The sequence below is a fragment of the Nannobrachium achirus genome (genome assembly GCF_963921795.1).
Source record: "Nannobrachium achirus genome assembly, chromosome: 1".
NCBI lineage: Eukaryota > Metazoa > Chordata > Actinopteri > Myctophiformes > Myctophidae > Nannobrachium > Nannobrachium achirus.
This window is the reverse complement of record NC_137810.1, coordinates 58,829,240-58,842,349: the sequence shown is the minus strand read 5'-3', so window position 1 is coordinate 58,842,349 and position 13,110 is coordinate 58,829,240. Positions and strand designations below refer to the sequence as shown.

General features: G+C 40.5%; 1 protein-coding gene across 1 annotated transcript; it reads left to right on the top strand.

The window, feature by feature from the left end:
* Nucleotides 1–4,361: 4,361 nt before the first annotated feature.
* On the top strand, nt 4,362–10,848 carry LOC308289048 (E-selectin-like; the record flags this gene model as incomplete). The annotated part of the gene is made up of 14 exons (XM_080730597.1): nt 4,362–4,449; nt 4,958–5,377; nt 5,540–5,650; nt 5,768–5,959; nt 6,143–6,328; nt 6,495–6,689; nt 7,306–7,491; nt 7,838–8,050; nt 8,579–8,767; nt 8,936–9,121; nt 9,229–9,429; nt 9,621–9,800; nt 10,225–10,360; nt 10,785–10,848. 14 exons carry the CDS (start codon nt 4,362–4,364, stop codon nt 10,846–10,848), a joined length of 2,547 nt encoding a protein of 848 aa, XP_080586723.1.
* Between the last annotated feature and the right edge of the window lie 2,262 nt (nt 10,849–13,110).

Genomic DNA, 13,110 nt, shown 5'->3' with positions numbered 1-13,110 from the left:
AAGAAAAGCATCATGGGTAAGTCCAGGACACTTTGGGACGTAACGTGATGTTATGTGACGGTCTCTGTTAAAGGACAACTTTAGTTTTTTTACAACAAGGGTTCATATTTTAGATTGTAATTAAAGAATATAAAAGATGAGTGTTAAAATTATTTCATTTACTTCTTTCTATTGTTTTAGAGTTTCTTATTTCAGTGTTTGGGGGCATGCGTACAAGTGGCTAAATATGTCATTTTACACAGAATAAGTCCATTCCCAAGATACAACGCGACCTTTCATGGTTGGATGTGACTTATGGGGGCTAGAAGTGTTACTGTAAATAGCAATAAAGAAACTGCTGGCTTATTGTGTCTAAAAATACATATTCATCCACTTGTACGCATGCCCCCATGCGTACGCATGCCCCACATTTTAGCATGGTAAACGCGATAAAACAATAGAAATTAAAACATTTTAACACTCACTTTTTCTTTTCTCTAATTACAATCTAAAATATGAACCCTTGTTGTAAAAAAACAAAGTTGTCCTTTAAGGAGGAAACAAGTGTGATTACTAAGTTAACACCTACCGTGTAATGATGAATGGATTGCATTTTTATAGCGCTTTTCTAAGCAAGTTGCGAACTCTAAACACTTTACAATGGACTATTCATTCATACATTGGGATGTAGTTAACACCTGTTGTTTCTTTCTTCAGGAGTCTCCTGAATCCTTTGCTACTTTCAAATGACACCGGCAGCTGCAGAATGGGATTGGAAGAATACATGTTCCACCACCCTGGCCACAATATGACTTCCGGTTGGTTCTAGAGGAAGTGGCGGAAGTGCTGTGTTTAACGGAAGTTACGTCATGCGTTGTAGTCTTCCGTTGAAATTCTCATGGCGGAAGTTGAACAGTCTCTGCCTGATATTGTCACCAGAGGCCTTTCTCTTCGCAGATGAGTAAGCCTGGCTACGCGAGGCTAATGTTCCACCCTCGAATGGATGTGATTGGCTGACTGCAATTCAGCGGTCACAGAACTTCAACTAAACTGTGAAAGATTCATAAAAAGATTATGTTTCATGTTTTTGGTATGAAAGTATCTTGTACTATCAGTATGTTTGTCTATATCTCCACATAAGAGATTCAATTGTTTGTATTATTTAACCTGTATTTAACCAAGAGAAAACTCATTGAGTGGGTTTAGTATGTTTGTCTCTATCTCCACATAAGAGATTCAATTGTTTGTATTATTTAACCTGTATTTAACCAAGAGAAAACTCATTGAGTGGGTTTAATACTCATGGAGAATATATGTGTAGCACATTATTTGTATTTGGGAGGGAAAATGGTCCGTGAATTATTGGTTTTTGTACTCCCCGTTCTCCCAAGGGGACATTTATGTTGAGCACATTTTGTGCTGGAATGTTGTAAGGTTTTATGTTATTCTAAATTGTAGTAGTTTCTGTGATCATACTGTGTTGTAATTTAAATGATTATTTATATATTGTGACACAACTGTGAAAATGTGAATACATTTCAGAATGTCTATTCATATTTATTTATGTATAATTTATTTAGGCTAACTACTGGTTATGAGGCCCATAGTGTATATTAGAACATGTCATTATGTTTTGTTTATGATTTTTCTCCAATAAAAGCTTTTCATGGTATTCTGTAGTTGTCATTAATTTAAAATGTATGGAGCATTATCTTGTAACATGATCATTCATGTTACAGTCATATTAGACAAATCAGATAATATCGATCAATAATCAAGAAGGTTTTATTTGTCATTCACTCACAGGAAGGAATAAGCAGTGAAATGTTGGTGCGTGCGGCTTGGCCACAAGACTGCAAAAAATGCAAAAGATAACAATGGGTTTCAAATTGTGTATATTATAACAACGTATTAAAGTAGAATCATCCAATTCCAATAATTCCATTATTGCAATTATGCTTGTACTTAAGCAAGCACTTAAGTCACTTTATTGTTGGGTATTGGAGAAGGTCCAAAACGATATATATTTTTACAGACTCAATGCTGTGTGTGTGTGTGTGTGTGTGTGTGTGTGTGTGTGTGTGTGTTGTTTTCAAATCATCTTAAATAACCAGGTAGACATAATAACAGTCACATGGAGTGTTATTATTCTAACATTATTCTAATTATGAGAGTAATTCACATGGAGGCCTCTGCAGTGCTTGAATCAGTGAGGAACAAGTCAGGGGAGGGGTGACCAGGGGTTCCATTTACGTGTGCTCGTTGTTATTTGGTATTTTATTTGTCTTGTATGGTAAAATAATAATTTCAACGAAAACTTCAATCAATCAAACATCACGCACAATAAGCTACATTAACTTTTTGTGCACTGATATTTATCTCTCTCTGTCTGAGAGGCGTGATAAGCACTGGTATCTTTTTATTTTTATCTCATGACTGCTTCCCTCTTATATTTGTACTGAATCTGGCCTCTATTCCCTACCACAAGGATCTTCAACAGGGGGTCCGGGACCCCTAGGGGGTCCTCAGAGTTACTTTCTTGGGTTTAAAATCCTCTTAGCAGACCTTGAACTCTACTTTCCTGTGAATTAGTATTCATTCAACCAATCAATCAATCAAACTTTCACTTTGATGCTTGTTATCAGTAACTTGTTAAAGGGCGGAAATCCTTTGGTTTATAGGTGGTGGTGGCAGCGTGTAATCCGCCTGTCGCCCTCCACTCCATCAATGGTCGGACAGGAAGAGAGGATATGACTCATCATCACTCCTGGAAACTCCTGTTGGGTAGACAACAGGCCAGGCGCCTCTGCTACTGTGACCCATCTAAAAACACAGGTTCCCCAGACCCCCATAAAATGTATAATGCCATATTCACTTTTATTTATTCTTCTCCTTTGACATGACTTTTGACAGTGGTATGGTTGTGGTAGGCCTACAGGTGGCGAACAGCAATTATTAAATATAACTGATAGAGAATTCATGTTCTCCCTCAGTGTTGTCTTAGTCAGAGTGCAGGCCAATAGTGGTTGAAAAGAACTTTACTTATTACAATTTTGATTTATTTGTACTTTCCAGTTTTCAATACTTTTACTTCACTACATCTCTAGAGGCAAATATTGTCCTTCACTATAATTATGTGAATATTTAGTTACTAGTTACTTTGTAGATTTGGATTATTCTTGCAAAACCACTTCAGACCTACCTTGAAGTGCAGGTGCGGGCGTGCGGCGCATTGTGAGCTTGTAGATCTACTATTTTTCAAAGGAAATTCATAAAGATACATTTGAAAACTTTTGAAAATGGGACATTCTGCATAATGATGAGTACTTTTACTGTTGGAAGTATTTTAATGCCAATACTTTTGTACATTTAATCTAGAAAATGTTGAATACCGAACTTGTACTTGTAACAGACTATTTCTATGATAGGGTATTGATACTTTTACATTTGAGTACTTATTCTAGTGCCTACTGTGCACTTGTGACTTGCAGTGGACCAACTTGACATTTCATAGACCAAAATACTGTATATTTCACTTACAATTCTTTAGAATAAAAAAAGAAGGCCCTCCTTGCCCATGCACTGCCTGCCTGAGGTGGAAGACCCACATGTACTGTATATACATCATTGATATCAGATGGACACCTTATACAGTATGTCCAAAATCATTTTAATTATTATTTTAACAAAAACGAGCTGCAAGTATTCATTGCTACTCTGCCAGTCTTTTAGGCCCATGCCTCTTCCATTTTTGCATTCTTAACTCATGATTCTTATGCCACCTCTAATGTCACAAGAGATGCTCATTAAAATGTATACTTTGATTTCACATTCTAAATGATTGAAAAATAACACAATAAAACATTGAAGCCATGGCCCGGACGGAAGGTGTGGGGAATTAATGATCATTGGTAATTCCCCACATCATCGGTCCGGATCGAACCACCAACTTTCACTGTAAACTATAACAATAATTTCCTGTTTCCTGTTGGTACTCCAACTCCATTGAAGTGGGATTTCCACTGAATCTGAAATCCCACCCACTCCGGTAATAGTGAAAGGGGCCGGGAGCCGGGAGATATAAACCTCCCGGCCCGAGTTGTAGAGGGAACAGAATCATCTCATACTCTGCCTGACTCGGACTGTAGACATACAGTACTTCTTGGATTAGCTGCTGTAGACTTTCATACATAAACTTATCATGGTTAGTGTGATGCATTTACATTTTTGCAAGAGCAACTACCAGTGTGTGTGTGTGTGTGTGTGTGTGTGTGTGTGTGTGTGTGTGTGTGTGTGTGTGTGTGTGTATGCTTTCATCGTTTATCTACAGTATATTCATTAAGGATTTTTTCAGGTGGTCATTTTTACATTTCATTTTTTTTATGTTGCTACAGGACCGCCGTTTTGGATTACATGGAAAGAGTGGATCTCAGATTGCTGCATGGATTACCCTGATCTATCTTTATTCAAGTATGTCAATCTTTTTCAAAACCATATTACCTTAAGCATTCTGGGCCAAACAATTTCAATGGGAGTATTTGCAGATTAACCCAGCATTATTCAATTATTATGAGGTGTTTGTCTATTGCCACTAATTGTACAGTACAATACAGTAATAAAGGTACCCGAATTATAGGCAGTGAAATTATTATAGGCCTACCTCATCGTTACTCAACAATGCTGATAACAATAACATAAAATAAAATATGATGGAAACCTTGTATGTTCAAAATAGTTTCTTTTGTATTTATCATTGCATCGCGAGGCGCTGTGTGCTTGTAGATCTGCTATTTTCACTAGTTTTGTGCGACGGTTGTATGATGAAGCAGGGCTTTACTTTACGGGAAAAAAAACTACAAATTTGAACCTAGGAGATATGCGGTTTTTGCCCGACAGTGACGATATAATAGATATTTGGTGCCAAATATAAAAATGTGAACGGAATCTGAATGAGTAAAACCGACCTTTCTTTCTTCAGCGTTGTGTGGGACGCAAGTAGAGGGCTGGTCTTACTTCTACTCCAACACCACCATGAACTGGAACGACGCCAGAGACTGGTGCAAGACGATGAACAACTCTGACATGGTGGCCATTCAGAACCAGGAGGAGATCGCTCACCTCAACAGCTGGCTCCCCAAGAAGAACGGATACTACTGGATCGGGATCCGCAAGATCAACGACAACTGGACCTGGGTGGGGACCAACAAGACTCTGACAGAGGAAGCGACCAACTGGGCCTATAAAGAACCAAACAACGGCAAGAAGAACGGAAAGATACCTTCTAGAAAGCCTGCTGTGCCTGAGGACTGTGTGGAGATGTACATCAAGAGGGACAAAGAACAAGGCAAGTGGAACGACGAGAGCTGCGCGAAGCTGAAGACTGCTCTGTGTTTCACAGGTAAGCAAATTGAGCTAATTACTAATTAATTTAACTCTGAGAGTATACAGGTCCATTTGGTTTCCTTTGTACACTCTCAGAGTTACAAATGGTAAAACAGTTTGAGTCTGGTCTGTTAGTGTCAAAGTCATACAACGTTCTTTCTCCCATGTCTGTCCACAGCTGCCTGCAAGAAGGACTCATGCGTACCCCAACACGGAGAATGCGTGGAGACCATCAACAACCACACGTGCAGTTGTTACGAAGGTTTTTACGGCGATAAGTGTGAGCATGGTAAGAAAACCTTTCTTTTAGCCCAGATATTACCAACGTGCGTTTCCTTTAGTCCAGATTATACCAAGGTGCAGTCGTGTCTAATATGAATTGTTCTGTTTTTGTTTTGTTTACCAGTTGTTCAGTGTGACAAGGAGGAGGTGACAGTCCACGCGAAAGCGAGTGTCAGTTGTTCCCACGCGCATGGCGAGTACGCCTACGACTCCCTGTGCCAGTATTCCTGCCAGGAAGGATACAGCATGAGCACTCCTGATCGCATGAAGTGCAACGCCTCTGGAAAGTGGTCAGAACAGCCGCCGACCTGTGAACGTAAGTTCAGAGTCGCTTTTTCCTTTGTGTCAAACTCAAAGAGGTTTTCTCCATAATATCGTATCATTAAAAACGTATCTGTGGTATTCCAACAAATAATATTTGGAGAATACAGTATGTGTATCTCATTATCCAAAATGTCATGTGTTGTAATGTGTGCGTAAATGTCTCTGTCTCATGCAGTGGTGCAGTGTAAGGAACTGTCTGCTCCTGACAGAGGATTCATGAAGTGCTCAGCTCCTCTGGGCTCCTACAGCTACCAGTCTACCTGCACCTTCTCCTGTGAGGAGGGTTATATCCTGGCTGGCTCTGACCATCTGCAATGTCAATCCTCAGGACTCTGGAATGACTCACGGCCACAGTGTGCTGGTACGGACCCATATTCCTTTCTCTCTGCATGTGTGGGTGGTGAATCACTTTGTACTTTTGTAGCGCTATAGCCTACATAATAACGTTTCTACATTATGAAATGGAAAACATACAGTATGTACCATCTATTGATATTTTTAACTCACTGTATTCTCTTGTTTTGCAGCCGTCATGTGCCCGTCGCTGGAGCACCCAGAGAACGGAGCTGTCAACTGTGGCCACAACGATAACGTCGAGATGAGGTTTAGTTATGAGAACAGCTGCAACTTCACTTGTGACCAGGGCTACCGTCTGGTGGGGGCAAACACGGTGACATGCATGTCAACGAAGGAGTGGAGCGAGAACGAACCTCGTTGTGAAGGTGAGCGCAACCTTTAGGTGTCATTCTACTTCAGGTGTCATTCAAGCACCCTCAATGCAGGTCTAGCAGTGATTCCTAAACATTATCGCTCGAGACCCAAAAGAGAAATTAGACGTTTGCCCGGGACCTAAACTAGTGAAAATAGCAGATCTAACTATTTGCCTAGATCACCTATTTTCACTATTTCATAAACATTTGTTTTCTAATTTATGGAATTTCTTAGATTTTTCTTTTAGTTCTTCATGAAATTGCTGAAAAAGATAATTGAATTTGTTTTGAATTGATGAAAAATGTTTGGGAATGTTTTTTTTAATTGTTTTCAAATAATAATAATTAAAAACAAAATGTAGGAAACCAAAAATTAAGGGACCCATACAAATGTGTCTGCAACCCACAAATGGGTCCCGACCCAGTGTTTGGGAAACAGTGTAGTAGGAAGTACTGGTTAAGATTCAGAGCTCCCCTCAAATGGGGGAATTCTGAATGCAGAAAAGGCATTGGAGATAGGTCACAACATGTACAGTAACTTTGAGGTAAGCACAACAAAAATGATGTTGTCTTATTATCGTCTAATTTCCATTGTCTCTCCCTCCCTCTCTCTCTATCTGTCCTACAGCTATTACTTGCCAGAGACCTGAAGGAGACGCTCCCCTTCTTGTGGAGTGTAGTAATGCCACCAACCAACTGACACCTGACGCCACATGCAACTTCAGCTGTGGTGCCGGTTTTGAACTGCAGGGGGCGCCCAGTATTCAGTGTTCTGAAGAGGGACAGTGGACGACTGACATACCCACCTGCAAAGGTAAATGCACAACAACACAATCTTTGCCTGTAAAATGTATTTCTGAAATGCTATATAACAGTGGTTCTCAAACCTTTACATTTCAAGGTCTTCCCTTTACTCTGACAGTATACAAACAGTCCATTTATATAATGTCAGAGTTACAGACTTGTAAGGGTCAATTTAGACCACCCCTAAAGGAACCAAGACAGTTCCTGGAATCCACTTTGAGAACCAGTGCTATATAAGATAACAATATATGTTATATATATTTTCCCCCCCACAATCATTCACAATTTATCCCAATCATTGAATGTGTATGATTTTGTGACCTGTACATGACATCTAAATCTTATCTTCCTCTCAGCACTGCAGTGTACCACTCCGATGGCCCCCGAGGGAGTCCAGATCGCATGTGTTCCCCCTCCTTCCCCCTCCTCATCTGTGTCTGCTGCGGACTCCCATCCGCAGGGCTCAGTCTGTACCTTCAGCTGTGATGAGGGCCACGAACTCCAGGGGTCCCTGAACGTGGAATGCACTCAGACGGGACATTGGAACTCTACCCCTCCCACCTGCACAGGTATGTCCCTGCACACAACCAGACAGGAGCACTTGTTATGACCAGGCACGTGCACACATAGTAGACATCAAAGGGGGCTTGAGCACCTGCCCTTTTATCCGTCTGTAAAACTTTTTAATATGGTGAAAGAAATGCAAGTGTCCTCTTTCCATAGGCTACATGAAGGCCGCATTCAAGAGAATTGCCTTGTCCAAACTCTGCTGCAGCATCTTATGTTGACAGAATTGCCCTCTCTGTGTAGACATCCTTGCCGTTACGCCACATCTCCAGTATTGACTTGATTATGCTTAGTTCAGTGTGGTATCATCACGCACACCGGAAATAGCCGACGCGTTGTGAGCTTAGAGGTCTGTTATTTTCGATATTTCCACCAAAAGGCCCTTTTAGAAATGTCAGCCCCTGCGTCTTTAACATTCTCTGCACGTCCCTGCTTATGACACAAGATCCATTATGAGTAAGGTGTGGCCTGTATCAATATACAGTATAACCGATAATATAATGTGTTTTGAATGTTCCTGTCTCGTGCAGTGGTCCAGTGTAAGGAGCTGACAGTTCCTGACAAAGGATCCATGAGGTGCTCGGGTCCCCTGGGCCCCTCCAGCTACCAGTCCACCTGCACCTTTTCCTGCGAGGATGGATACCAGCTGAGCACTCCTGGTCACATAAAGTGCAGCGGATCTGGAAGATGGTCAGAAGAACAGACGCCGACCTGTGAACGTAAGTTAGGAGGAGTCTCTCTGCTTTTGTCAAACTCAAAGAGGCATCCATGGTGCTATTCAATGGATGCCGTTATTCCAATACATTATATTTGGAGGTATGCGTATCTCATTACGGTACATTTCATGTGTTGTAATGTGTGTGTAAAAATACCTCTGTCTCATGCAGCGGTGCAGTGTAAGGAACTGTCTGCTCCTGACAGAGGATTCATGAAGTGCTCTGATCCTCTGGGCTCCTCCAGCTACCAGTCTACCTGCACCTTCTCCTGTGAGGAGGGTTACTTCCTAGCTGGCTCTGACCATCTGCAATGTCAATCCTCAGGACTCTGGAATGACTCACGGCCACAGTGTGTCGGTACGGACCCATTATTCTCTTCTCTTTGTGTGTGTTCTGAACAGAATGATTCCAGCATGATATATCTTTATACTTACATGACACTGACATCTAAATCTTGTTCACAGCACTGCAGTGCCCCGCTCCAGTGGTCCCCGAGGGAGTCCAGGTCACATGCGTAGCTCCTTCCCCCTCCTCATCTGCGGACTCCCATCCGCAGGGCTCAGTCTGTACCTTCAGCTGTGATGAGGGCCACGAACTCCAGGGGTCCCTGAACGTGGAATGCACTCAGACGGGACATTGGAACTCTACCCCTCCCACCTGCACAGGTACTGCATACAGATGTGTATGCAGATATCATGTGGAATACTAACATTTTTTACTCACATACATATTAATGAAAGGGTCGAGAGCTTTGTTTAATCTACAGACACCTCTCTAAAATAGGACGATAGGTGTCTGTTGACAGCTCTAATTGTGCACTGTTAAACATGGATTCTCTCTATTTCTTATTCCACAGTGGTGACTTGCGACTCACTCGAGGATCCTGCTAATGGCGCTGTGAGCTGTTCAGACTCTGAGGCGATATACAACACCCAGTGCAACTTCACGTGTGACCAAGGCCACTCGTTGCATGGACAAGAGGTCCTCGCCTGCAACCGTCACGGCAATTGGACCGCAGAGATGCCTACTTGCCTACGTAAGGACGAGAATAATAAAATAACTACTACATGTTCATCGATTTCTTAGACAGCTTAGCCTTGCACTGTCATGTTGGAGTAATCTGTATTTTCAGACATTTAACCACTTGAACTGTCAAATACTTAGTCTGCTCCCTCAAAAACTCAAAAACTCTTTGCCAAAAATAGCCGATCTACAAGCTTACAACGCCTCGCACAGCGTAGATCGGCTATTTTTGGCTAATGTTCCACTCAGAACAGGGATGCTAGTGTTCAAATGGTTAATGTAAAAAACATAATGATATCACACAAAGATTTGGCGGCCTCCCGGTAGTAACTCTGAGGACCCCTAGGGGTAACAGACCTCCTTTTGAAGACCCCTGCTCTAAGCTCTTCATAGTTCAAGATATCAGTTTGCAATGATTTCTGATTATATTTCCACAGGTTCTGGGCCTACAGTGAACCCCACCACCTTGGGTTTGGCAGCAGGTGGCGCTGCCTTGCTGTCCGGTCTGTCCCTGGCTGCCTGGCTGCTGAAACGACTCCGACTGAGAAAGAACAAGTTTGAGCTGAATTCATTGTGAGTTTCAGGCAACCTCAACCACTCTCCTGTAATCAATCAAATATTGACTCTCATCGTGTTGAGCCACAACACTTAAACCACTGGTTCCCAAACAGTGGGTCGGGACCTATTTGTGGGTCACGGACCAATTTTCATGGGTCACGACTCCCCAAAAGAAAATATTATTTCAAAAGATTTTTTATTAAATTTTTAAATAAAAAGATAAAATGAAATAATTGTATGCATTTTAAAACAAACAAACAGACACATTTAAGAAATTCCATGAATAAATTATAATAATTAAAAAGTTGTGAAAATAGCCGATTTACGAGCACGCAATGTGGCGCGAAACAATGTGTTGTGAGCTTATAGATCTGCTATTTTCACCAGTTTGGGAAGCACTGACTTAAACCATGTGTGCCTCTTGTGTGGTGCTTTTCAGTGAGAATTTACTGGATGCTCCACAGCACTACAGGAACAGCATTGACAGCGACAGCCTCATTTAGAAGAAAAGCATCATGGGTAAGTCCAGGACACACTTTGGGACGTAACGTGATGTTATGTGACGGTCTCTGTTAAAGGACAACTTTAGTTTTTTTACAACAAGGGTTCATATTTTAGATTGTAATTAAAGAATATAAAAGATGAGTGTTAAAATTATTTCATTTACTTCTTTCTATTGTTTTAGAGTTTCTTATTTCAGTGTTTGGGGGCATGCGTACAAGTGGCTAAATATGTCATTTTACACAGAATAAGTCCATTCCCAAGATACAACGCGACCTTTCATGGTTGGATGTGACTTATGGGGGCTAGAAGTGTTACTGTAAATAGCAATAAAGAAACTGCTGGCTTATTGTGTCTAAAAATACATATTCATCCACTTGTACGCATGCCCCCATGCGTACGCATGCCCCACATTTTAGCATGGTAAACGCGATAAAACAATAGAAATTAAAACATTTTAACACTCACTTTTTCTTTTCTCTAATTACAATCTAAAATATGAACCCTTGTTGGAAAAAAACAAAGTTGTCCTTTAAGGAGGAAACAAGTGTGATTACTAAGTTAACACCTACCGTGTAATGATGAATGGATTGCATTTTTATAGCGCTTTTCTAAGCAAGTTGCGAACTCTAAACACTTTACAATGGACTATTCATTCATACATTGGGATGGAGTTAACACCTGTTGTTTCTTTCTTCAGGAGTCTCCTGAATCCTTTTCTACTTTCAAATAACACCGGCAGCTGCAGAAATCGGATTGGAAGTAACCTTGCGTAGCCAGGCTTACTCATCTGCGAAGAGAAAAGCCTGGTGACAATATCAGGCAGAGACCGTTCAACTTCCGCCGTGAGAATTTCACCGGAAGACTGCAACGCATGACGTAATGTCCGTTAAACGCAGCACTTCCGACCACTTCCGCTAGAACCAACCGGAAGTTATATTGTGGCCAGGGTGGATTGGAAAAATACATCCTCGAATGGATGCGATTGGCTGACTGCGATTCAGCAGTCACAGAACTTCAACTAAACTGTGAAAGATTCATAAAAAGATTATGTTTCATGTTTTTGGTAGGAAAGTATCTTGGACTATCAGTATGTTTCTCTATCTCCACATAAGATATTCAATTGTTTGTATTATTTAACCTGTATTTAACCAAGAGAAAACTCATTGAGTGGGTTTAGTATGTTTGTCTCTATCTCCACATAAGAGATTCGATTGTTTGTATTAATTAACCTGTATTTAACCAAGAGAAAACTCATTGAGTGGGTTTAATACTCATGGAGAATATATGTTGTATGCACATTATTTGTATCTGGGAGGGAAAATGGTCCGTGAATTATTGGTTTTTGTACTCCCTGTTCTCCCAAGGGGAGATTTATGTTGAGCACATTTTGTGCTGGAATGTTGTAAGGTTTTATGTTATTCTAAGTGGTAGTAGTTTCTGTGATCATACTGTGATGTAATTTAAATGATTATTTATATATTGTGACACAACTGTGAAAATGTGCATACATTTCAGAATGTCTATTCATAATTATTTATGTATAATTTATTTAGGCTAACTACTGGTTATGAGGCCCATAGTGTATATTAGAACATGTCATTATGTTATGTTTATGATTTTTCTCTAATAAAAACTTTTAATGGTATTCTGTATTTGTCATTAATTTAAAATGTATGGAGCATATATTGTAACATGATCATTCATGTTACAGTCATATTAGACAAATCAGATAATATCGATCAATAATCAAGAAGGTTTTATTTGTCATTCACTCACAGGAAGGAATAAGCAGTGAAATGTTGGTGCGTGCGGCTTGGCCACAAGACTGCATAAAATGCAAAAGATAATAATGGGTTTCAAATTGTGTATATTATAACAACGTATTAAAGTAGAATCATCCAATTCCAATAATTCCATTATCGCAATTATGCTTGTACTTAAGCAAGCACTTAAGTCACTTTATTGTTGGGTATTGGAGAAGGTCTAAAACGATATATATTTTTACAGACTCAATGCTGTGTGTGTGTGTGTGTGTGTGTGTGTGTGTGTGTGTGTGTGTGTGTGTGTGTGTGTGTGTGTGTGTGTGTGTGTGTGTGTGTGTGTGTGTGTTGTTTTCAAATCATCTTAAATAACCAGGTAGACATAATAACACCTTCACATGGAGGCCTCTGCAGTGCTTGAATCAGCGAGGAACAAGTCAGGGGAGGGGTGGCCAGGGGTTCCATTTACAGTGTGCTCGTTGTTATTTGGTATTTTATTTG